Source organism: Scyliorhinus torazame, chromosome 6 (assembly GCF_047496885.1).
Source record: "Scyliorhinus torazame isolate Kashiwa2021f chromosome 6, sScyTor2.1, whole genome shotgun sequence".
NCBI lineage: Eukaryota > Metazoa > Chordata > Chondrichthyes > Carcharhiniformes > Scyliorhinidae > Scyliorhinus > Scyliorhinus torazame.
The window spans coordinates 238002623-238030316 of NC_092712.1; the positions used below are offsets into that span (position 1 = coordinate 238002623).

Consider the following 27694-nt stretch of genomic DNA (forward strand, 5'->3'; position numbering starts at 1 on the left):
GACACTGAGAACAAACAAAAATAAAACATTTAGCTTCAGTTAGGGGTGATTTGTCCAAGAAATAAGACAGCTTTAAAAATATCACTGATATCATAGTACTGATTTGAATAAGCCAGGGAACCACATTTGTATCTGTTATACTGTTACTCTCTGTAGATGACAGAATTAATGAGGCAATTCCATTATTCTCTGGATGATTGTGGATCTATATATGTTATCTGTGGATTATGAGTGCCTTTATTGGAAGTAAATAAACAAAATAAAGTATAGAAAAACTCAAAGCAAAATGCTGGAAAACTGAAGTAATAACAGAAAATGCTGAAAATACTTAACATCAGCCAGCAGCTGGGGAGAGAGAAACCAAATTAATTGGAGGAATCTTGCAATAGTGTCCTGACGTCGGGACGCTCGACGAGAAGTGACAATCCACAAAATGGCCAGGCAATTGTATACCGAGCTGAGGAGGAGTCCAGCCAATCATGTAGAAGGGGCAGGCAGGCATGCTATGTAGACAACGCATACCGTACAGCGGGAAGGACGGAGAGACTGCAGAATGTAATGTTACAGGCATAGAGGTTTACAGCACAGAAAAGGCCCTTCAGCCTATGTGTGCCAGTCAAAATGAATCACCTAACTACTTCTAATCTTCTAATCCCATTTTCTAGCCTTGTATGCCCCGGGGATCGCAAGTGCGATCTAAATACTACTTAAATATTATGAGGGTCTCTACCTCCACCATCCTTTCAGGCAATGAGTTCCAGATTTCCACCACCCTCTGGCTGAAAAAGCTTTTCCTCACATTCCCACAAAACCTCCTGCCACTTACCTGAAATCTATGGCCCCTGGTCATTGATCCCTCCACAAAGGGGAAAGGTTTCTTCCTGTCCACTCTATCTGTGCCCCTCATAATTTTATACATCACAATCATGCTCTCTCTCTCTCTCTCTCTTCCCCCCCCGCCCCCCCAGTCTCCTCTGCTCCAAGGAAAACAGCCCCAATATATCCAATTTCTCGTCATAACTAAAACTCTCCAGCCTAGGCACATCCTGTAAAATCTATGATCTAAACCTCCTCTGCCCCTTTCCAGTGGATATAATGTGGATTCCAGAACTGCTCACAATACTCTAGATGTGGCTTAACCAGCAATTTATACAGTTCCAGCATTACCGCCCTGCTCTTAAACTCTATGCCTCGGTTAATAAAGGCAAGTATACCATATGCCTCTTAACCACGGTATCTATTTGCTCTGCTAACTTAAGGGACAAGTGTACATGCACACCAAGGTCCCTCTGATCCACAGTGCTTCCCAGGGTCCTGCCATTAATCATGTATTCCCTTGCCTTGTTTGTCCTACCCAAGTGCATCACCTCTCACTTATCTGGATTCAATTCCATTTGTCGCTGATCAGCCGATCTGACCAACCCGTCTATACCTTCCTGTAATCTGAGGCTATCCTCCTCCTATTTTCCACCCCACCAATTTTTGTATGATCTGCGAACTTAATGATCAAACAAACTACATTCATGTCTAAGTCATTTATATAAACCATAAAGAGCAAGGGCCCCAACACTGATCCCTGGGGACCCTGCTGGACACAGGCTTCCAGGCAGATAAGCACCCCTTGACCGTCACCCTCTGATTCCTGCTACTCAGCCAATTCTGGATACAATTTGCCAAATGTCCTTGAATCCCATGGGCTCTTACCTTCGCTATCAGTCTCTCATGTGGGACCTTATCAAAAGCCTTGCTGAAGTCCAAGTGGACGCCGTCCAATGCATTGCCATCATATACACATCTGGCCACTTCTTTGTAAAATTCATTCGAGTTGGTCAGACATGACCTTTCCTTAAAACAATCATGCTGACTGTTCTTTATTGTTCCCTGCCTCGCCAAATGCAGATTAATTCTGACTCTCAGAGTTGCCTCCAATAGTTTCCCCACCACTGAGCTTAGGCTGACTGACCTGTAGTTTCCTGGTTTCTCCCTTTCTCCCTTCTTTAATAATGGTACCACATTGGCTATCCTCCAGTCCACCACCACCTCTTCTGTGGCCAGAGTGGAATTGAAAATTATCGTCATTGTCAGGAACCCTGCCATTCCATCACTCGGCTGGAGGTCCAGGCACTACATTTAAAAGATATTCGGACAGTCATCAACTCCCTGCAATCCAACAGCATCCGTCTGGCTGTATGAGTGGACATTTTGATAGTTCAATGCTGCTGTAAATGGCTGGTTTGAGTCTCCCTCTTCTCTCTCTCTCTCTCTTTCCCCCCCCCCCAGCCCACAATCTAGAAAGCTGCAACTACTGTTGCAACCACCTGCTTTTGACTAAAATCTGTGCCGAGAACGAGTGGCCCCATCGTTTAGCAATCCCTTGCTGCAGGCTCTCCTTCAATTGTAAGTGTGTGTATGTGTGGAACACTTCCAAAGAGGTGACGTTAGCTGCAAACTCTAAAAGCGGATTGCTGGTTTTTGAGATGACAGTCCGCCCTGTCTGCCTGCAGGACAAAGGTTCGCACAACATCACAGAACAGTCAAGGACTAGTGGCACTGACTCCTGCAGAGGTGATTAAATTGGCTAGGGAGCAGGGATAATGCTGAATAACCGAGGATGTTGAGGCCGACTGTCAAGCCAACAGAATAAGGATGTCTCCAATCTGGAGCATGGCTCTGCTCTGGGAAATGGGATTGCACATTACCTCAAGCTAATTCTTTGTGACCTCCAATTCAGGTCCTCTCAGTCTACAGTCCTGAAATCCAGAATTCCACCTTTGAGGATAATGTTACAGAACACTTCGAGGATGTACCATCACATCAAACCCATGCACTTTCCGCTAGCGCAGGGACAGTCATCTCAATGGGAATCTGTTCACAAATAGGCTCAGGGTCACAGTCTGGTGAACACATCACAGGCACATCCCAGCAGCTGATGGAGGATGTGACAGCCAAGATTTCTAACACTCAGAGGACTGGAGACCAGGCCCAAGCTGAGTCCCATACTAATGACATGCCTCTGGGAATGGCCACAAGAAACCTGCTGGCCGTGCAGTAATAGGCAGGGGAACATCTGGCAGAAGTGCCAGATACTATGAACAGCCTTGAGTGAATGGTAGAGATGTCCATCCAAGTCATGGGTTCTGTCATGGCTTTGGCTTTTGAGCACATGGCTTCACCATGGAGAGTTTGGCCACTGCCATGGAGAGCCAGTTTCAGCAGAGCCAGTCCCTTATTACCCCTCAGAAGAGGCAAATCATATTTTGCAGGTGAACATGTAGAGTTCTTAGCGAGGTCTTGCGGGGATTGGAGCATGTGTAACTGAGTCATGTGTGATTCCCTCCAAGTCAGAAATGTGTGAGGCTTTGATGGTGGTGACTTCTGGCATCTGATTGCTTCCCATTCCATGGGGCAGTAGGTCTTCCTGGGAAAGTTAAAGGCTGACTGCCATGTTATCCTCAAATGTCTTTGACATTGTTTCTTTGACATTTGTAGGTGGTTACTCCATGCGCAGTACATTGTTATGTATCATTGCTCAATGTTGCACTGACCACTGGTTGCCAGCAGCCTGAGTTTCTTGACCCTCTACTGATGTCATTAGTTGTCCTTATTGCCATTACTATGTCTGGCTTGGGGCCACTCTCTGCTGGTTTCTCTCCTTTGCCACATCATTATTTAAAAGTCCTGGGTGCAGGAGTCTCACCCTCCCTTACACAGACAGCCATTCCCGACCTTCCTCAACAGCCACCAACCCTCCCTTCCATGGGCACCCATGCCTCAACCTCCCTTGATAGCGGCCACCTGAGCTCAGTGCAACATCTCAGCCTCTTCTCCCCTGGTGCAACAAATTTCCACTTCCAGGAAAAGCAGCACCCACTAGGAAGAGTGCCTGCTGCACTCCACCTTTCACCAGTCATGAATCTGAAACCACTTGATTCTCATTTGCTGCCAGCTTAATTGCAAAGTACAGTATAATCTGGTGGACATGTATCTTGATGAATATGCACTAAATGCTTGTGGAGTCAAAATAAATTCCTGTAAATTGCCAAAAGGAACCACAACCCACTTTTAACCTGCTACCAATTCAATATCCAACTTTCATCCCGCTTTTGGGAAACTGGTATTTTGCCTCCAATTAAACATATCATAGAATTTTTATCATAGAATTTACAGTGCAGAAGGAGGCCATTCGGCCCATCGAGTCTGCACCAGCTCTTGGAAAGAGCACCCTACCCAAGGTCAACACCTCCACCTTATCCCCATAACCCAGTAACCCCACCCAACACTAAGGGCAATTTTGGACACTTAAGGGCAATTTATCATGGCCAATCCATCTAACCTGCTCATCTTTGGACTGTGGGAGGAAACCGGAGCACCCGGAGGAAGCCCACGCACACACGGGGAGGATGTGCAGACTCCGCACTGGCAGTGTTATGGGCCAGGCTTTAGAGACCCCCAAAGTGTATCATGGAGTTCACCTGACCCACAATTTTTAATAGATTGTGGTATGGGGGGCACACGGCCCACTCTACAGGTGTGGTACAGCAGAAATGGAAAAGTATTTTTTAAAGCAAAACAGTGTTTATTCTATGAACGCAAGTTAACCTTTTGAAAACAGACAGTGAACATCTAAGCAACCATTAATTCAAATACAACTCCAAAGACTACAACACTACGTAACCCTGTAAGATGACCTTTTAACATCCAAAAGACTTAACAAGCCTTCAAACAGGAGCACATTAGGTTTACATTCAATACTTTTTTGTTTGTTTGTTTTATTTTTGTAAATTTAGAGTACCCAATTCATGTTTTCCAATTAAGGGGCAATTTAGCGTGGCCAATCCACCTACCCTGCACATCTTTGGGTTGTGGGGGTGAACCCCACGCAAACACGGGGAGAATGTGCAAACTCCACACGGACTGTGACCCAGAGCCGGGATTGGACCTGGGACCTCGGCGCCGTGAGGCAGCAGGGCTAACCCACTGCGCCACCGTGCTGCCCTCAGGTTTACATTCAATACTGAGACCGTTTACAATCCTGGGTTCACCAAATGATCCATAGATAGTCTTTGGATGGCAGAGATCAACAGTACAGCTCTACTTTAGATGCAGCTCACTGAAAAAAACACACACCCAGGTTTTTTCTCAAACTGAAACTAAAAAGCAGAAGTAGAGCTCAGCTCCACCCACACTCTTACATCACTCCAGTAACATGACAGCTCCATTTCTTAAAGGTACATTTTCTAAAACACCCATTTCTTAAAGGTACTCTCACATGACACCTCCCCCCCCCCCCCCAAGAAAAAAAAAAACCATCAACTTCAAAATGGTTTCATTTTTCGCCTTTGCACTATCCTTTAAGAAATGCACACAGTAAATATACTTGTTTGTTTAAAAAAACCACACACAAACAGGTATAATAATACAGTCCATTTTTCCCATTCTTCTTCCTCCAACTGAAATCCTTCTGTTCATCACATTCGTGATAAAGCATCGGCTATCACGTTTTCCCATCTTGCCACATGTACTATTTTAAAATGAAATGGCTGTAACAATAAACTCTAGCGAAACAGCCTTGCATTGTTATTTCCGGAATCGCTCCAGAAACGTCAACCGATTATAATCAATATATATAATGGTGTCAGATGGATTGCTGGTCCCATAAATGTGAAAATGTTGCAAAGCCAGCACCAAACTCAAAGTCTGCTTCTCAATCATCGAATACTTTTTCTGGTGAGAATTCAATTTCTTTGAAAAATAACCAATAGGCCGCTCTAGCCCTTCGTCGTAGTCCTGTAGAAGCACCGCACCTACGGCCACACCACTCGCATCAACAGCCACTTTAAATGGTTTGGTATAATTTGGCATGGCTAACACAGGAGCAGTGGTTAACACAGCCTTCAGGCCGTCAAATGCCTGTTGACACTCCGCTGTCCGCTGGAATTTGTTATGCTTCTTGAGCAAGTCCATCAGTGGAGCGACCACACTGCTAGAATTTGGTACAAATTTCCGATAAAATCACTGATACCAAGAAATCGCATAATTTCCCATCGTGTCGAGGGTATCGGAAACTCCCCAATAACTTTTGTTTTCACATCTCGTGGGACCATTCGACCCTGTCCGATTGTATGGCCAAGGAAAGTGACATGGGCTTTTCCAAATTCACTTTTGGCTAGGTTTATCACCAAACCCGCCTCCTGAAGTCGACCCGAATAACTCCATCAGATGTTTTAAATGTTCTTTCCATGTCTGGCTGAAAATTACCAGATCGTCGATGTATACCGCACAATTGGGTAATCCTGAAACAACTTTGTTAGTTAACCGTTGAAATGTGGCTGGGGCGTTTTTCATGCCAAATGGCATAACTTTGAATTGATATATACCATCTGGAGTCACAAAAGCTGAAATCTCCTTCGCCCTTTCGGATAAAGGTAACCTTTAAGTAAATCCAGTTTAGAAATAAAAACTGATTGTCCCACTTTCTCAATACAATCCTCCAAACGTGGGATAGGATAAGAGTCAGTTCTTGTAACTGCATTAACCTTTCTATAGCCCACACACAACCGTTGGGTACCGTCTAGATTTGGTACCATCACTATGGGTGAGCTCCATTGGCTGCAACGCACTTCAATTATGCCATCTTTAAGCATACTCTCAATCTCTTTGTTAACCTGTGCCAATTTTAAAGGATTAAGTCGATGTGGATGTTGTTTGATTGGAACAGCATTTCCCACATCTACATCATGTATAGCCATTTTAGTACATGTGATATCAATAACTCTTTCAGGTCAGTTAGTTTTTCCTCTAGAAGGTAACTCAACAATTTATTCCCATGTTTTAAGAATATCCTCGTTTTCCAATTTAGTTTGAGGTATGTCAAATTCCAAGTCATCTGGATTTGGTTTGTCACTTTGAGTTAGAATCATTAAAACCACCTTTTTCTCTCCTCCCTTTCAAAGTACCTTTTAAGCATTTTCACATGACACACTCGGTGATTCTTCCTTCTATCTGGTGTTTTTACCACATATTTCACCTCACTTAATTTCCTTTCAATCTGATAATGTCCACAAAATCTGGCTTTTAAAGGCTCACCTACCACTGGTAACAACACTAAAACCTTATCGCCACTGGCAAAACTACGAACTTTGGATCTCTTGTCCGCGACCCGTTTCATCACATTTTGTGCAACTTTCAAATGTTGTCTAGCCAATTCACCTGCTCTATTTAATCGTTCCCTCAAATTTGATACGTAATCCAATAATGTAATTTCCGATTTCTCACCCACCAATTTTTCCTGAATCAATTTAAGTGGTCCTCTTACCTCATGACCAAAAATTAGTTTAAAAGGACTAAATTTGGTAGACTCATTAGGTGCATCCCTAATTGCAAACAGTACGAATGAAATTCCTTTATCCCAATCCTCTGGATAATCTTGACAATACGCCCTCAACATTGTCTTTAATGTCTGATGCCACCTTTCTAACACTCCCTGCGATTCTGGATGGTACGCAGTTGATTTAAATTGTTTTATTCCTAAGCTATCCATAACTTCTTTGAATATCTTTGAGGTAAAATTTGATCCTTGATCCGATTGTATTTCTGTGGGTAGTCCATATCTAGTAAATAATTTAAGTAACTCCTCCACAATCTTTTTAGCTATAATATTAGGTACTGGAATGGCCTCTGGAAACCTAGTAGATACATCCATTATAGTCAAAATATATTGATTCCCACTTTTCGTTTTAGGAAGCGGCCCTACGCAATCAATTAGGACCCTTGTAAAAGGTTCCTCAAATGCTGGAATGGGTATTAAGGGTGCTGGTTTCTCACTGCTTGAGGTTTCCTATCACTTGACATGTGTGACATGATTGACAAAATTTGACTACATCTTTATGTAGTCCAGGCCAATAAAAATGTTTTTGGATTTTAGCTTGAGTTTTCCTTATTCCCAAATGACCTCCCACTGGGACCTCATGCGCAACTCGCAACGCCTCCTTTCTATACCCTACCGGCAATACTACTTGATGAACTTCTACTCACTTTTCATCCGCCTGCATATGTAAAGGTCACCATTTTCTCATCAAGACGTAACTTTTACGGTAATAACACTCTGGTATACGCTCAGATTCCTCTTCTGTGTATGCTTTCTGATACATCCGTTTTATTTCTATATCTTTCTGTTGTAACTCCGCCAATTTTCCTGAACTAAAAATATCCGCCTCATCCTCCACCTGTTCTTGTTTTTCAACCATTTGATCAAAAATCGTTTCTGATAATTGCACTTCAACTTCATCTTCACTCTTTGATTTCTCCTCTTGTCTTAACCTGTGACTTTGCAACCTTGTTACTATACAATCCGGAAAAATCCCAGGATTTTCGTCCTTCAACCCTTCAGTTGTCTGATTTTCCACTGGCTTATCAACCACAGTAGGCATCACTCCTACTTGCGATCCAGCTATATCATTACTCAAGATAAACTGTATTCCTGGCAAGATAGTTTCTCTATTACTCCTCCTACCACTTCACCACTCTTCACTGGACTTTCCAACCTTACCTTATATAATGGAACGCTACTTCTCTCACCCTGAATTCCACATATTACCACCTTTTCTGGCAACATTCTTCCCAAACTACATAACTCCTCATCTCTTACCATTAAAGATTGACTAGCTCCCGTATCTCTTAAAATTGTGACTTCTTTACCTGCTCCTCCTGATACACGAGTAAACTTTACCCACACAAGTAAATTCTTCAAAGACATCTGGCACCTTCTTATCAATCACCTCTTGATTAGGCTGTACAATCTTTCGCACCTCCTTCGCTTCACTTGGGCTTTCCTTCACCACTTTAACAAACCCCACTGTCTTATCCTGTTTTACCACATCAGCCTTTCCAGTGCTTTTCTTCAACCACCAACACTATGACTTTACATAGAACATAGAACAATACAGCGCAGTACAGGCCCTTCGGCCCACGATGTTGCACCGAAACAAAAGCCATCTAACCTACACTATGCCATTATCATCCATATGTTTATCCAATAAACTTTTAAATGCCCTCAATGTTGGCGAGCTCACTACTGTAGCAGGTAGGGCATTCCACGGCCTCACTACTCTTTGCGTAAAGAACCTACCTCTGACCTCTGTCCTATATCTATTACCCCTCAGTTTAAAGTTATGTCCCCTCGTGCCAGCCATATCCATCCGCGGGAGAAGGCTCTCACTGTCCACCCTATCCAACCCCCTGATCATTTTGTATGCCTCTATTAAGTCTCCTCTTAACCTTCTTCTCTCCAACGAAAACAACCTCAAGTCCATCAGCCTTTCCTCATAAGATTTTCCCTCCATACCAGGCAACATCCTGGTAAATCTCCTCTGCACCCGCTCCAAAGCCTCCACGTCCTTCCTATAATGCGGTGACCAGAACTGTACGCAATACTCCAAATGCGGCCGTACCAGAGTTTTGTACAGCTGCAACATGACCTCCCGACTCCGGAACTCAATCCCTCTACCAATAAAGGCCAACACTCCATAGACCTTCTTCACAACCCTATCAACCTGGGTGGCAACTTTCAGGGATCTATGTACATGGACACCTAGATCCCTCTGCTCATCCACACTTTCAAGAACTTTACCATTAGCCAAATATTCCGCATTCCTGTTATTCCTTCCAAAGTGAATCACCTCACACTTCTCTACATTAAATTCCATTTGCCACCTCTCAGCCCAGCTCTGCAGCTTATCTATATCCCTCTGTAACCTGCTACATCCTTCCACACTATCGACAACACCACCGACTTTAGTATCGTCTGGAAATTTACTCACCCACCCTTCTGCGCCTTCCTCTAGGTCATTGATAAAAATGACGAACAGCAACGGCCCCAGAACAGATCCTTGTGGTACTCCACTTGTGACTGTACTCCATTCTGAACATATCCCATCAACCACCACCCTCTGTCTTCTTTCAGCTAGCCAATTTCTGATCCACATCTCTAAATCACCCTCAATCCCCAGCCTCCGTATTTTTTGCAATAGCCTACCATGGGGAACCTTATCAAACGCTTTGCTGAAATCCATATACACCACATCAACTGCTCTACCCTCGTCTACCTGTTCAGTCACCTTCTCAAAGAACTCAATAAGGTTTGTGAGGCATGACCTACCCTTCACAAAGCCATGCTGACTATCCCTGATCATATTATTCCTATCTAGATGATTATAAATCTTGTCTCTTATAATCCCCTCCAAGACTTTACCCACTACAGACGTGAGGCTCACCGGTCTATAGTTGCCGGGGTTGTCTCTGCTCCCCTTTTTGAACAAAGGGACCACATTTGCTGTCCTCCAGTCCTCTGGCACTATTCCTGTAGCCAATGATGACATAAAAATCAAAGCCAAAGGTCCAGCAATCTCTTCCCTGGCCTCCCAGAGAATCCTAGGATAAATCCCATCAGGTCCCGGGGACTTATCTATTTTCAGCCTGTCCAGAATTGCCAACACCTCTTCCCTACGTACCTCAATGCCATCTATTCTATTAGCCTGGGGCTCAGCATTCTCCTCCACAACATTATCTTTTTCCTGAGTGAATACTGACGAAAAATATTCATTTAGTATCTCGCCTATCTCTTCAGACTCCACACACAACTTCCCATCCCTGTCCTTGACTGGTCCTACTCTTTCCCTAGTCATTCGCTTATTCCTGACATACCTATAGAAAGCTTTTGGGTTTTCCTTGATCCTTCCTGCCAAATACTTCTCATGTCCCCTCCTTGCTCGTCTTAGCTCTCTCTTTAGATCCTTCCTCGCTACCTTGTAACTATCCATCGCCCCAACCGAAACTTCACACTTCATCTTCACATAGGCCTCCTTCTTCCTCTTAACAAGAGATTCCACTTCCTTGGTAAACCACGGTTCCCTCCCTCGACGCCTTCCTCCCTGTCTGATCGGTACATACTTATCAAGAACACGCAGTAGCTGATCCTTGAACAAGCCCCACTTATCCAGTGTGCCCAACACTTGCAGCCTACTTCTCCACCTTATCCCCCCCAAGTCACGTCTAATGGCATCATAATTGCCCTTCCCCCAGCTATAACTCTTGCCCTGCGGTGTATACTTATCCCTTTCCATCATTAACGTAAACGTCACCGAATTGTGGTCACTGTCCCCAAAGTGCTCTCCTACCTCCAAATCCAACACCTGGCCTGGTTCATTACCCAAAACCAAATCCAACGTGGCCTCGCCTCTTGTTGGCCTGTCAACATATTGTTTCAGGAAACCCTCCTGCACACACTGTACAAAAAACGACCCATCTATTGTACTCGAACTATATGTTTTCCAGTCAATATTTGGAAAGTTAAAGTCTCCCATAATAACTACCCTGTTACTTTTGCTCATATCCAGAATCATCTTCGCCATCCTTTCCTCTACATCCCTAGAACTATTAGGAGGCCTATAAAAAACTCCCAACAGGGTGACCTCTCCTTTCCTGTTTCTAACCTCAGCCCATACTACCTCGGAAGAAGAGTCCCCATCTAGCATCCTCTCCGCCACCGTAATACTGCTCTTGACTAGCAGCGCCACACCTCCCCCTCTTTTGCCTCCTTCTCTGAGCTGACTAAAACACCTAAACCCCGGAACCTGCAACATCCATTCCTGTCCCTGCTCTATCCATGTCTCCGAAATGGCCACAACATCGAAGTCCCAGGTATCAACCCATGCTGCCAGTTCCCCTACCTTGTTTCGTATACTCCTGGCATTGAAGTAGACACACTTCAAACCACCTACCTGAACACTGGCCCCCTCCTGCGACGTCAAATCTGTGCTCCTGACCTCTATACTCTCATTCTCCCTTACCCTAAAACTACAATCCAGGTTCCCATGCCCCTGCTGCATTAGTTTAAACCCCCCCAAAGAGCACTAACAAATCTCCCCCCCCAGGATATTTGTGCCCCTCAGGTTCAGATGTAGACCATCCTGTCTGTAGAGGTCCCACCTTCCCCAGAAAGAGCCCCAGTTATCCAAAAATCTGAATCCCTCCCGCCTGCACCATCCCTGTAGCCATGTGTTTAAATGCTCTCTCTCCCTATTCCTCATCTCACTATCACGTGGCACGGGCAACAACCCAGAGATAACAACTCTGTTTGTTCTAGTTCTGAGCTTCCATCCTAGCTCCCTGAAAGCCTGCCTGACATCCTTGTCCCCTTTCCTACCTATGTCGTTAGTGCCAATGTGGACCACTACTTGGGGCTGCTCCCCCTCCCCCCTAAGGACCCAGAAAACACGATCCGAGACATCACTTCCCCTTGCACCTGGGAGGCAACATACCAAACGCGAGTCTCTCACGCTCCCACAAAATCTCCTATCTGTGCCCCTGACTATTGAGTCCCCAATTACTAATGCTCTGCTCCTCTCCCCCCTTCCCTTCTGAGCAACAGGGACAGACTCCGTGCCAGAGGCCCGTACCCCATGGCTTACCCCTGGTAAGTCGTCCCCCCCACAAGTATCCAAAGCGGTATACTTGTTTCTCAGGGGAACGACCGCAGGGTATCCCTGCACTGACTGCTTTTTCCCAGTCCCTCTTACAGTTACCCACCTATCTCCAATCTTTGGTGTAACTAATTCCCTGAAGCTGCTATCTATGACCCCTTCTGCCTCCCGAATGATCCGAAGTTCTTCCAACTCCAGCTCCAGTTCCCTAACTCGGTCTTGGAGGAGCTGGAGATGGCAGCACTTCCTGCAGGTAAAATCAGCAGGGACACTAACTGCATCCCTCACCTCAAACATCCTGCAGGAGGAACATTGCACTCCCTTCCCTGCCATTCCTCTAACTTTCTACCAAGATCTGGCTAACAACTAAATTAAATTTTTATAAAAAATAATAATAATATAATAAAATATGGTACTTACCTCAGACCAATGGGTTTTATTATTAGGTTAGAGGAGGAGGGTGGGTGGGAGAAACTACACGTGTAGTGTCTCGGGTTTCCTCTCCACCAGAATTTATTGGTAAGGGTCTTCCCAGACATCCGCGGGTCGACTTCCTGTTCCCGCCTAAAAAACTAATTTAAAAAAAAAAGAAGAAAAATTCTCAGCTCCTGCTGAAATTGACTAACCAGCCAGCTCCACTCCCGCCGAAATCGACTGGCCTGCCCCTGCAAAGACAAGTGCTTTTAAAGGTTGACTTACCTCCCAGCAGCCACTTCCGCAATGCTCCCGCTGAAACTGACTCACCAGCTGTTCTCACGCCGAAATACATGGCCTAGTTTATTACAGTGAAAACATTTGAAACTTTTCATGTCTCTTACACCCTCCTGGATTTCTTTTTTAATCTGAGGTACACTCTCCTTATTATCTCCATCAGATCACCGTTACCTTTACCACTTGAGTATTTCTCATGTCCCCAGTTTCTATCCCTCACAGGCTGAAACTGATGTCGGAAACCAAGCTTTGATTTATGAACTAATTCATAATCATCTGCCATTTCTGCTGCTAATCTTGCAGTTTTAACCCTCTGCTCTTCCACATGAGTTCTCACTACACCAGGAATTGAATTTTTAAACTCCTCCAAAAGTATAATTTCTCTGAGAGCTTCATACGTTTGGTCTATTTTCAAGGCCCTTATCCACCTATCAAAATTACTCTGTTTGAGCCTTTCAAACTCCATGTATGTTTGACCAAATTCTTTCCTTAAATTTCTAAACCTTTGTCTGTAAACTTCAGGCACTAGTTCATATGCACCCAATATGGATTTTTTCACCTCCTCATATGTCTCAGATACCTCCTCCAGTTGTGATGCAAACACTTCACTAGCCCTACCTACCAGCTTTGCTTGAATCAGTAATACCCACATGCCCTGTGGCCATTTCATTTGTTTAGCTACCGTGTCAAATTAAATGAAAAAGGCTTCTACCTCCTTCTCGTCAAACCTTGGCAATGCTTGGCCATATTTAAGTAGGTCCCCACCCCGCCTTCGACTATGACGCTCTTTCTCACTCTCCTCATCACTATCATCCAACTGTACATTTCCCTTTACGTCTGCCGATTTTAACTGACTGTTATGTTTCATAGCCATTTTCTGAAGTTCAAACTCTCTTTTTCCCTTTCCTGTCTATCTCTTTCTTTTTGTTCTGCTAGGGCTACTCTTTCTTTGTTTCTTTCTTCTCTCTCCTTTTCTTTTTCTCCGATCTGTATCTCCCTTTCTCTTTTTCCCTCATTGCATATTCAAGCTGCTTTAATTCTTTTTCATGTTCAAGTTGCTTAATCTGCAACTGGATCTTTGCCATTTCTAATGAGTCAGACTGTATCTCAGGCAACTTTAAATGCTTAGCCACCGCCATAATTACCTCTTTTCACATTTTGTCAGGTAATGTTAACTGCAATTTTTTGCCAAATCTAACAGTCTGCTTTTAGTCTCTGTCTGTAAGGTACTACGTGTGACCGTCTCCACCCCCAAAACCTTGAGAGCCTCTGAAAGAGCCATTGCCCACAACGCACTCCCTACTTAAACTAAAATACCACTCCTGAAAAGCAACCACAATATGCTCACCCCTCACTGTCTTTAAGTTCACTAAGCCAATCCAATAGATAGAATTTTATCCTCCTCGAGTCCCCAATTTGTTATGGGCCAGGGTTTAGAGAACCCCAAAGTGTATCATGGAGTTCACCTGACCCACAATTTTTAATAGATTGTGGTATGGGCCCACTCTACAGGTGTGGTACAGCAGAAATGGGAAAGTATTTTTTAAAGCAAAGCAATGTTTATTCTATGAACACAAGTTAACCTTTTTAAAACAAACAGTGAACATCTAAGCAACCATTAATTCAAATACAACCCAAAAGACTAAACACTAAGTAACCCTGTAAGCTCTCCTTTTAATATCCAAAAGACTTAACAAACCTTCAAACAGGAGCACATTAGGTTTACATTCAATACTGAGACCTTTTACAATTCTGGGTTCATCAAATGATCCATAGATAGTCTTTCGATGGCCGTGATCAACAGTACAGCTCGACTTCAGATGCAGCTCACTGGAAAAAAAACAGACACACCCAAGCTTTTTCTCAAACTGAAACTAAAAAGCAGAAGTAGAGCTCAGCTCCACCCACACTCTGACATCACTCCAGTAACATGAGCAGCTCCATTTCTTAAAGGTACATTTTCTGAAACACCCATTTCTTAATGGTACTCTCACATGACAAACACCCCAGCCTACCTACTTTCCCACTCCCGGGAGCTTCCCTGGATTCAGCCCGATGTTTCAGGTTGATGAAGATTTGTAAGAAGGAACAATTCCATTCCATTGACCCAATTTTTAAATTCTTTAATCTGCTTACATAGAATTGTCTCCGAAAAATTGTTGCTTTGCTTTTTTTTTTTCAAATTTATTCTTTTGATCAACATTTTCCACCTTTTTATGCTCAACTTTCTTTTCCTTAAGTGTTGACTGCTCACTGAATTTTTGCTCCATAAATGCCATATCATCTTCAATAGCTCATCCAAGTAATTATTCAAGTTGAAGCTTTGGTGTGAGTTTAGACAGGCTTTGTTGGCTGAACATTCATGTCCTCATAATATTTAGATGCGCATGCACAAATGCACATTCCTAAAGGATTGCTTAATCCTGATTAGGAATTGGAACTCTCTTTTGCATGAATGTTATCCTGTTTATGTACACATGGCACCATAGATTTTCATGACTGGCAGCAAGTAATGAGCTGTCAAATATATCTGGAGCTGAACTATTGCATTCTTATCAAACCTAACAGGTGGTGATTTTGAATGGATGGGAACTAATTTTCCCAATTCCCAAATCCAAATACGAATTCCTCTGTTTATTATGCATAATTGGATTCTAAGCAATGTTTGCACACTTTTGGTCTCCTTTCATGCTAATATTGTGACGGCATAGTAACATTGATAATCCTTAGCTGTTTGACCCACTGATTGGTTAGCCTTATGCCTTAGTTAAATGAATGTGTGACGATGAGCATGCAGTTCTCTTCCTAGGGAGCCTTATAAAAATTTGAAGGATTGCATCTTCAGATTTGGCTATCAGAATGTCCGGGTCACCTAACCTCGGAAGCTAAGCTGCAGAAGAATTGAACTTTGATCTTGCGCTTCTGATCTTGTTATTATATGACCTTCGCTGGACTGAAGATGAAAATATTCTTTAACATGACACTTGATGTGAACTGCTACATCTTTGTACTCCTGATGGAGTAAAATATTAACGTTGGGGCCTGTGAACATATCAACCATGGCCTAGATGTAAAATTATATTTTCTTTTTGTTTAATATGAAACCAAAATAACAAGATTACTATTCATATTAAGATCAACATTTATTTTTAATGCAAGCGATATTGGTACATTGGAAACATATCTGTAAAATGCCTTTTACTTATCGCAGATCACAGGCACAGTAATTTTACTGTTGTTGCTTTCCGTCTCTACTGAAAGACTTGAATTGAATTAGCAACTGTTTATTTGGCTTGCAGGTCTGCAGTGTTCTGGAGAGTCTGGAGCAGGAGTACAAACGAGAAGAGGACTGGTGTGGAGGCCTTGATAAGCTTGGTCCAAATTCAGAGTGCGATCACGTAACACCTATGATCAGCAAGCATCTGGAACAAAAGGAAGCCTTTCTCAAAGTAAGCAGAAATACAAGTGTCCGTTTGCTCACTCAGTCATTTCCAAGTAGACATTCACCAGGTGAAGGAGAATTTGTAATTCTGCCAGCACCTCTTTAATTTGTAAAATATATGAGATAAAATGTTCAATACTTATGATGTGGAGATGCCGGCGTTGGACTGGGGTGAGCACATTAAGAAGTTTTACAACACCAGGTTAAAGTCCAACAGGTTTGTTTCAATATCACTAGCTTTCGGAGCGCTGCTCCTTCCTCAAGGCAGCTCCACTTGCAGCTCTGAAAAAGTATATTTCTAAATTAGGGGGGGTGGTTTCAGAAATTAATGATACAGGTGGGTAAGAAACCTTTATAATTGCTTTTATACTGTATTGAGCCAATAGGTTTCAGGATATTTATGGGTTGAAATAATATTTTTAATGTTTTTGCCTAAATTCTCCTGCTCTTTATGGATCACAATTTACATGCGCAGTGCACTAATTGCATGATTACACGTGTTGAGTGGTAATATATATATCCGTATCTGGTACTGACTACATTGTTACACTCATGGAAAACTCAAATAAGATGCAAATAATGTCACAGCATATATACATACACATGTCCAGTGGTGCTATGAACATCGAAGGATGCCAAATCGTGCAATTTTATGGAAAATCACCCATCTACACACCAATTATATCTACCTGTATCATAAATCTATGTACTGACAAGCTTGGATTTAACATGATAGGCTGATATAGAACAGGGTCAATGTTTCATAACTTAACCTGGATTTGAAGATTTTGCATCAGTATCTGATTGTATACTGTTAGCCACATAATATTATTTAATTGTCAGACTAGCACCTAAACTGATCTTGGTGGAGCTAGCACAGCTACATGCAATTTAGCAGTTCTGTGTTATGATTTTAATTTTAATTTATATCACAATAACTGTAAATTCATGACAAATGCAATTGTATATCAAGGATCAGAGAAGCCACAAGCTTGCCTGGAGTGGGAAATAGAAATATCCTGCTGGAACATTAGAAGCATCATTTGGAAACAACGAAGTACTGAGATCCCTTACAAAATATTTATAACTAAAAATCAGAAATGTAAAAGGATGATATGAAAATTTACAGCAGAAGCCTCGAGTACGGGCTGCAAGAAATAAGTAAATGTGCACGGTATACAAAGGGAGAGGTTACCAGCACAAATCCCAATAAAATTCCTGCTGCTCATCCAGCAGACTGCTCTATCCTTAATGAACTTCGAGCTGCAGATTAGCAAAGAATCTCAAGGTAATTAGCTATAGTCCACAAAGAACCATAGGCATCTCTTGCCATTGGTTATGTAGATTGAGGGACACTGCTCCACATTAAAAATGCAGCGAGGCAGGGTTGATCCTGTGCTGTTATTGTTGTTCTGATCTTGCCAACCTCTTTTCTCTCTCTCTCTCTCTCCCCCATCATTCAAAAAATGGACAATCTTCTTTTAGCATATTGCAAGGATCTAAAAACGGTGTCCTATGTTGTACCAGTCACCTTATTCTGCTTAGCAAGGAGGAATGCCATGTATCATACTTATTGAAATTAAGATCCCTATGTGAGAATCTTTGATAAAGAACCTTACTTACCTTGAGGCTGCCTTCTCTTCCGTGGTATTATGAATGAGTATTTTACATCACCTCTTGAATTTTGTTAATGCTGTTAGCAATTTAAAAAAAAATTGTAATCAAATGTCATGTAAGAATGAATTGTTTGAAACAATATATGTGGACAAGAGTAAAATTATGTTTGTATGCAAAATTTGAGCGAACCAAGTAGCATTTAATTTATGTTTAATTTTAATTAACTTTTTTTATAGGCCTGCACTTTAGCAAGGAGGAACGCTGATGTTTTCCTGAAGTATCTCCATAGAAACAGTGTCAACATGCCAGGAATGATGAGTCATGTCAAAGCACCTGAGCAACAAGTAAAAAGTAAGACTTTTTTGTACTGAAAATAGAAAACTAGGGCTTTATCATAGAATCAAAGAACAAGGCCATTTGAATCATTGCGCCTCTGCTGGCTCTTAGACAGAGCTGTTGTGCTTAGTCTCTCACCTCCATGTTTTGTTTAAAATCCTGTAAGTTCCTCATTCTTAAGTACCTGTCTCTCAATTCCCTCTTAGAATTATTTATGGAATCATATTCTACCACCATTTTGGGTAGAATGGTCCTGATTCCACCAACTGAATAAAACAATTCTGTTATTCTCTCCTCTAGATCTTTTGAATATGTGACCTCACAGTTTAAGTCTATTCTTTATGGGAAAAAACTATTAAACCTTCTCTCTACCTTTTTGGCTTTCCTAAGGATGGTGGTGCTCAGAATAGTCCACCGTACTCCAGCTGAGATTTAACCAGTGATTTATAAAGTTATTGCTTTTATCACGCTTTTGCTTTTTGTATTCTACTCCTTTTGATAAACTCAAATAACACACAGACCTTTTGAATCGGAATTCTCCGTGAATCGGCACGATGGCCCGAACCCGGCACCAAAAACGGCGTGAATCACTCTGGCGTAGCGCCCCCCGAAACGTCGTGAATTCTCCGGCCCAGAATGGGCTAGCAGCGGACCCGTCACGGACCCGGCCCCCACCGGAGACCCATCAAAATGGCCACCCGCCACGCAGCGCCGAGGTTCCAGGAGCGGGGGACATCGAGGCGCTCCTGGATGCAGTGGAGCAGAGGAGGGAGGCCCTGTACCCCGGACACGGCCGCAGGGTCGCCCCACGCCTCAGCCGGCGCCTGTGGAGGGAGGTGCCAGAGGCCGTCAGCGCTGTCGCCATGACAGCAAGGACAGACGCGCTGTGGCCGTGACAGCAAGGACAGGCGTCCAGTGTCACAAGAAGATCAATGACCTTGTCAAGGCAGCCAGGGTGAGTACCCAACCCCCCCCCCCTCCAACGTCCGATGGGCAGCGCAGCCCTAGGTGCAATTGACATGGCTGCACCCACCCATGCAGGCTGCAGTGGCAGGATGGGTTGTGAACCTCTGCCGACATACACACAACCGCTGGTCCGCATGTATATGTCTGCCTAACACTGTTGCCGTTTATCCCTGCCACCCTCCCGCCCCCCACAAGAGAAGCACGCTCACAACAACCGGGAGCGTGAGAGGACCGGAGAGGGTCCACCCAAACTATGACCACTCACCATCCATGAGGAGAGGGCCCTGGAACTTGCAGGCGGACCCAAGGGCCGGGAGGTTGCGGATGCAGAGGTCGGGGGCGCACCACCAAGTGAGAACCCCCCACTGCCTGCCCCCCTTTCCCTATATCCCCCTTCCCCCACATCCCCTTTCCCCCATATCCCCCTTCCCCCATATCCCCCTTCCTCCATATCCCCCATATTTCCCCATATCCCCCACATCCCCCATATCCCCTTCCCCCATATCCCCCTTCCCCATATCCCCCTTCCCCCATATTCCCCTATCCCCGTTTGCGTGTCTAACCATGCATGCTGTATTGTGTATTGCAGGACCAAACGTCGACCCACCCGTCCCCGCGGATGGCGACCGCCCCCAGGACAATCCAGGGCGGCCACGAGTCAGGGACTGACCCAGTCCATCAAGCATACGACGCCCCCAGGACGATCCAGGACAGCCATGAGCCAGCAACGGACCCGGCCCATCAGGCATACGACACCCCCAGGACGATCCAGGGCGGCCACGAGCCAGGGACAGACCTTGAGCACCAGGGAGACGACGCCTCCATCTAGTGCGAGTGCTGCGACGCCAGCGGGCCAGACCCAGCGACGAGGGGGGCAGCCACAGGAACAGGCCCCTGTCGCAGCCGTCCCAGGACACAGCTACCCAGGACGCTGACGCCCGTGACGCTGACGCCCGGGACGCTGACGCCCGGGACACTCACGCCCGCCACGCCCGCGACACCCACGCCCGCGACACCCACACACGGGACGGATGGACAAGAATCACCACTCCAGGGGACCCTGGACTTCGATGAAAAAATGAGAACTGAAATGAAAATGAAAATCGCTTATTATCACAAGTAGGCTTCAATGAAGTTACTGTGAAAAGCCCCTAGTCGCCACATTCTGCCGCCTGTTCGGGGAGGCTGGTACGGGAATTGACCCGTGCAGCTGGCCTGCCTTGGTCTGCTTTAAAAGCCAGCTATTTAGCCCAGTGTGCCAAACCAGCCAGGAGCACGACACTACGCCACTGCTATCTCCTACACCCTCCACCATCGCAGAGACACTCGCCTCAGTCACTTTAGCGATGAGATGTCTGGGACACAACACAGCTGTCCCGGTACAGCAGGTGGAGGCAGGAGCAGCCAAGGGGCCAGGCGGTTGGAAGGCAGCCCGGCGTAAGCAACCATCTGCTGCCCAGACGGGTCCCGGGTTCCCGCAGTTACCACACCCAACCATAGACCCGATGCAATCACGAACCAAGGGCCGATCGAAGGGGGTGACGGCCAGATTGCGGCAGCTGCAGACGCAGGTCAAGGAGTCCACCCGCAGGGAGTGGTGCCGGTCATGCGTGCCACCCAGGCCGAAACCGCACGGATGGCGTCCGGTGGAGGTAATGGGTGCGACGGTGCCAGACATGGGTCGCAGCATGCAAGGTCTGGGGCGTTCCGTGCGGGCGGCGTCCGTGGCCCTGGACATGACTGCCCTCTCACAGGCAGCCATGAGCCAGAGCCAGCAGCAGATCACAGAGGCGCTCAGCGCCCTGGCCCAAACCCAGCAGGCCATGGCACAGTCCCAGCAGGCCATGGCGCAGTCCAAGCAGGCCATGGCGCAGTCCAAGCAGGCCATGGCGCAGTCCAAGCAGGCCATGGCGCAGTCCCAGCAGGCCATGGCGCAGTCCCAGCAGGCCATGGCGCAGTCCCAGCAGGCCATGGCGCAGTCCCAGCAGGCCATGGCGCAGTCCCAGCAGGCCATCGCGCAGTCCCAGCAGGCCATGGCGCTGTCCCAGCAGGCCATGGCGCAGTCCCAGCAGGCCATGGCGCAGTCCCAGCGGCCATGGCGCAGTCCCAGCCGGCCATGGCCCAGTCCCAGCCGGCCTTGGCCCAGTCCCAGCAGGCCTTGGCCCAGTCCCAGCAGGCCGTGGCCCAGTCTCTGCAGGCCGCGGTCCAGTCTCTGCAGGCCGCGGTCCAGTCTCTGCAGGCCGCGGTCCAGTCTCTGCAGGCCGCGGTCCAGTCTCTGCAGGCCGCGGTCCAGTCTCTGCAGGCCGCGGTCCAGTCTCTGCAGGCCGCGGTCCAGGCTCTGCAGGCCGCGGTCCAGTCTCTGCAGGCCGCGGTCCAGTCTCTGCAGGCCGCGGTCCAGTCTCTGCAGGCCGCGGTCCAGTCTCTGCAGGCCGCGGCCCAGTCTCTGCAGGCCGCGGCCCAGTCTCTGCAGGCCATGGCTGAGGGCTTCGGCGCCATTGCCCAGGTGCTGGCTGGCGTCGCCCAGACACAGACAGGGATGGCCAACTCCCTGAGCTCCATGGCTGACCCTTGTTGTTACCAGGGGGCCTCCAGGGCTGGCAGTGTCGGGGGGGGTGGTCGGATGCTCGGTCCGTTCGCATCCCTGACCCATGTAGAGGCTCAGAGGCCATCGGGCACCCCGAAGGAGGAGGAGGTGCTGGGGCCCGTTCGGGGTCCCCCTGTAGGTGAGGTCCCGGAACACCGCGACACCCTTTTCCCCTTCCGTCCCAGGTGCATCTGGTGGGCAACGGGCAGGACAGGCTGGCAGCTCGCTATCCCAGTTGCCCAAGCCGCAGCCTGGCCCATCTAGGCCAGGCCGCCCCAGGAAACGGCCGCCAAAGGGCTCCCTAGTCCCAGGGCAGGAATCACAGGAGTCCACCTCCAGTTCTGCTGTACTGTCTGGGGAACCACCTAGACGTAGTCAAAGGGCCCGTAAGGCCAAAACTTTAGACACTGTGTAAATTGGCATGGGTGCAGGGCACAGATTAGTTATAGGGGCTAGGGCATGTGTATGAACTGTTTGTTATTAAAATCACTTTCACACCTACAGAAGCTGCTTTTGTGCTCTGTCCGATGCGTGCAGGGGTGTGGTGTGAGCGCCAGTGTGTGTGTGTGTGAGTGTGAGGGAGGGGTTATAGACCCTCGGCCTCAGGTGAGTGTGCCCCTCCTCCCCCCGGGTCGTCCTCGCCATCCCCCCCCCCCCGGGCAGACAACGGGACCGTGCGCTGCAGTGTCACGGCCGCATACAGGGATGGTCCGGGTGGAGGGTGGTACTGTGGCCATGGGTCAGACATTGTCCAACGATATGGAGCCCAGAGCTCATCGCAGAGCGGGTTGTCATCATCCTGGGAGCTTTGGTTGCCCTAATTATCCCACTCATGGGAATTTACTTCAACTGTCCCTGAACCATCTCTTTAATCTCATAGATCCTTGCAGCTTTGCCAGCCAATCTTTGATTTTAATGTACTTGGGACCGATCTGTTCTCATGCAGCTGAAATTCGCTCTCCTCCAATTAAATACTATTACTCAAGATTGCTCCTTGTTCTTGTACTTAGCTCATCTAAATTTTATGATACAATGATCACTGTTCCCCAAATGTTTTCTTCCTGACACTTGCTTAGAACCAAGCCCAAAATTGCCTCATTACCTATTGGGCCTGAAACCTACTGATGAAAAAAGTTCTCCTGAGCATATATCAAAACTCTTCCCCCTTCTGCTCTTTACCCTATTGCAATCCTAGTCTACGTTTGGATAAGTAAAGTGTCCAATTTCACTACTCTATAGTTTTGCACCTCCTGTAATTTCCTTGCTAGTTTGTTCCTCCATGTTTTCCACTATTCGGTTAACTATTGAATACATCCAGTAGAAGCTATCCCATCCAGATTAGGTGCCTGATCAACTTTTGGTAATGTTGATCATTTCAATGTGTCTTTTCTATCTGTCTCTATCCTGTGTATAGCTACCCACTTTTTTTAATGTAATCTTTAGGTCATCCACTTCCTTTGTGAAGACATCCGCAAAGTTCTCATTTAATAATTAGCCACATCTTTTGTTTCTGCATGGAGATTTCCCATGGGTCCTCAACATTTTCCCTAACTAATTGCTCACGCATCATATGTTGAGAAACTATTTTTGAATTCAAATTAACATTTCTTCCTAATCTTTTCTCAAAATCTCTCCGTGTCTCTATTAACCTATACTTCCTCAGGAAACTAAGGAAATTCGGCATGTCCACATTGACTCTTACCAACTTTTACAGATGCACCATAGAAAGCATCCTATCGGGCTGCATCACAGCCTGGTATGGCAACTGCTCGGCCCAGGACCGCAAGAAACTTCAGAGAGTCGTGAACACCGCCCAGTCCATCACACAAACCTGCCTCCCATCCATTGACTCCATCTACACCTCCCGCTGCCTGGGGAAAGCGGGCAGTATAATCAAAGATCCCTCCCACCCGGCTTACTCACTCTTTCAACTTCTTCCATCGGGCAGGAGATACAGAAGTCTGAGAACACGCACGAACAGACTCAAAAACAGCTTCTTCCCCACTGTTACCAGACTCCTAAATGACCCTTTTATAGACTGACTTCATTAACACTACACCCTGTATGCTTCATCCGATGCCAGTGCTTATGTAGTTACATTGTATATGTTGTGTTGCCATATTATGTATTTTCTTTTATTCCCGTTTCTTCTCATATACTTAATGATCTGTTGAGCTGCTCGCAGAAAAATACTTTTCACTGTACCTCGGTACACGTGACAATAAACAAATCCAATCCAATCCAATCCTTTTCACTTCAAACCTGTACTTTCCATAATTTTTCTGGTTATTAATTGAATCTTTTGTCTGATTTTGGAAATAAGATTTGTTTTTCTATTCTATTTTAAACTGTATTCCATTTGTCATTCAGGGCATATTAACTTTGGATGTTCCACCTATTCCCTTCAAAGGAATATATATATATATATCTATCTACCTTTTTAGCACTGTTGGTTCACAGCGCCAGGGTCCTAGGTTCGATTCCCTGCTGGGTCACTGTCTGTGCGGAGCCTGCACCTTCTCTCCGTGTCTGCCTGGGGTTCCTCCGGGTGCTCCGGTTTCCTCCCACAGTCCAAAGATGTGCAGGTTAAGTGGATTGGACATGATAAATTGCCCTTGGTGACTAAAAAAGGTTAGGAGGGGTTATTGGGTTACTGGGATAGGGTGGAAGTGGGGGTTTAAGTGGGTTGGTGCAGACTTGATGGGCCGAATGGCCTCCTTCTACACTCTATGTTCTGTGTTCCCTTAATGCAGCCCATTGATCCATAGCTGCTTTACCCTTTTTCAATCTACCTGGGCTAGATCATAGGAATTTACAAATTCCCAGTTAAAAAAAAAATTTGGAGTATCCAATTCTCTTTTTCCAATTAAGGGCCAATTCACCTACCCTGAACATCTTTGGGTTCTGGGGGTGAGACGCACGCAGCCACGGGGAGAATGTGAAAACTCCACACGGACCGTGACCTGGAGCCAGGATCAAACCCGGGTCCTCAGCGCCCTGAGGCAGCAGTGCTAACCACTGCGCCACCTTGCCGCCCGACAAATTCCCAGTTGAGCATTTTTACTTTTTGTTTCTTATTGGTCTCTTTCCCTAAATAAAATGCTTTCAACCAAATTGTGTTATTGTCACTGTTAGCGAGATGATGTCCTACTGTATCAAACTCCATTTGTCCTACTTCCTTCCCAGAACCAGATGCAACACTGCTTCCTTCCTTGTGGACTGGAGACATTTTGATCAAGAAAATTCCTCTTGTTTCATTATTAGTTTTTCCCAGCTTATATTTTGATAATTAAAAGTCTTCGAATGTTAGAACTCCACTTTTGTTACGCACATTGAAAATTTACCAACAAAAGTGCTCATCGAACTTCTTGATGTTTGGAGCACTATTTTTAGCTATCTTCCTAAGAAGGTCAAATCTCTCACCCTGTTCCTTAGCTCAAACAAAATGAATTCAGTCTGAAAACCTATCATTTTTATTTAGAACTGTAATATCACTGACTGATACTACCATACTTCTCTTGTTTTTTCCTCATCATTCCTGTCTACTTGGTAACTAGGAATATTAAGAACCTGGACTTTTTTGAGCCATCTCTCGGTTAATGCAACCACTTCATAATTCCATGTGGCAATTTGTGCATGATGCACTACAGGCATCAATGTACTTATAATCTAATACCTCCTTTGCCATTTTTGCTATTTTCCTCTATTTTGTTCCTGCAATTTTTTTTCTGCCCTAATTTTACTGTTATTTATACACCTCTCTTCTCTGATCTCATTTCTGCTTCTTCTGGTTTTCCTCTTCCTGACAGATTGTTTTAAATCCTCCCCAACATTGAGTCAACCTCTCAGCAAGAGCATTGGTCCTAGCTTTGTAGGTTACTGAACCATGTGTTTGTGTTGCTGTTGAATTCTATATAACAACTCCATTTGTACTCTCCTTTCCTTGTGCAATCAACCCTTCCATAGTGCTGATGGTTTGATTCTTAATATTTACCTCCAAAGAGTCATCACCCTCCTCGGTATTCCAAATTGTTAACAAGTTAGTTGAGAGGTCCTAGCACTGTTGCCTGCGGTATCCCACTAGTCACTGCCTGCCATTCCGAAAAAGACCCATTTATTCCTGCTCTTTGTTTCCTCTCTGCCAACCAGCTTTCTATCCATCTCAGTACACTGCCCCAATCCCATGTGCTTTACTTTTACACATTAATCTCTTTATGTGGGACCTTGTTGAAAGCCTTCTGAAAGTCCAAATAACCACATCTACTGTCTCCCCCTTGGCAACTCTACCAATTGCATCCTTGAAGAATTCCAGTACAGTACATTTGTACAAAGTATGTATTTAGTTGGTCAGCCATTTCTTTGTCCCCCATTATAAATTTCCCTGTTTCTGACTGTAAGGGACCATTTGTCTTCACCAATCTTTTTCTCTTTGCATACCTATAGAAGCTTTTACAGTCAGTTTTTATGTTCTCCGCAAGCTTCCATTTATACTCTTATTTTCCCCTGCTAAATCAATCACTCTGTCCTGCTTTTCTGAATTCTAAGCTATTCCCAATCCTCAAGTCTGCTGTTCTTTCTGGCCAATTTGTTTTCCTGTTCCTTGGATGTAATACTATCTCTAATTTCCCTTGAGAGCCATGGTTTGACCACCGTTCCCGTTTTGTTTTTGCACCAGACAGGAATGAACAATTGTTACACTTCACCCATGAGCTCTTTGAATGTTTGCCATTGCCTATTCACTGTCATCCCATTAAGTAACATTCCCCAATCCATCATAGCCTCATATCATCGTAGTTTATTAAGATTCAAAGTCTCAGAATCAACTACGTCACTCTCCATCTTGATAAAGAATTCCATCATATTATGTACTCTCATCACCAAGGGGTCTTGCACAGCTAGATTGCCAATTATTCCTTTCTCATTACACAATCCCCAGTCTAGGATGGCCTGTTCACTAGTTGATTCTTTTGCGTATTGGTCCAGAAAATCATCTGTACACACTCCAGAATTCTTCCTCTACGGTATTGTTAGCAATTTGATTTGCCCAATCTATATGTAGATTAAAGTTACCCATAATTACAGATGTTTCTTTATCATTTGTGTCTCTAATTTCCCGTTTACTGCCACCGCCAACATCACCACTGCAGTTCGGGGGTCTATATATATCCCTCACTAACATTTTTTGTTCCTTGGTTTTCTTGGCTCTACCTTTCAGAATCAACATCATAATTTTTATTATTGCCTTAATTTTCTCTAACCAGCAATGCAACTCCACCACTTTTTCTTTTTTGTCTGTCCTTCCTAAATACTGAATATCCCTGGATGTTTAGTTCCCATCCCTGGTTACTCTGCAGCCATGTCTCCGTAATCCCGACTATATCAAACTCATTTACATCTATTTGAGTGATTTTTGTGAATGCTTCGCGCATTGAGGTGCAGAGCTTTAAAACTTGTTTTTTTGAACGTTCATTATCCAGTTCCCATTAGTCGTCACAGTGGCCCTGTTTGATTCTGGCCCTTGCTTTCTCTTTCCCCTTTCTGTCTCTTGTTCTTATTCTT

The 27694-nt window shown here is 45.2% G+C and overlaps 1 protein-coding gene across 8 annotated transcripts in view; it reads left to right on the forward strand.

Annotated features, from left to right (window-relative positions):
* LOC140425346 (triple functional domain protein) overlaps window positions 1-27694 on the forward strand; it is an 801905-nt gene that overhangs the window by 444244 nt on the left and 329967 nt on the right. For all 8 annotated transcript variants that reach the window (XM_072509518.1, XM_072509516.1, XM_072509515.1 and 5 more), the window contains 2 exons: window positions 16490-16639; window positions 18486-18600. In XM_072509518.1, the coding sequence (XP_072365619.1) occupies window positions 16490-16639; window positions 18486-18600 (265 nt within the window). The remainder of the gene's footprint in view (window positions 1-16489; window positions 16640-18485; window positions 18601-27694) is intronic.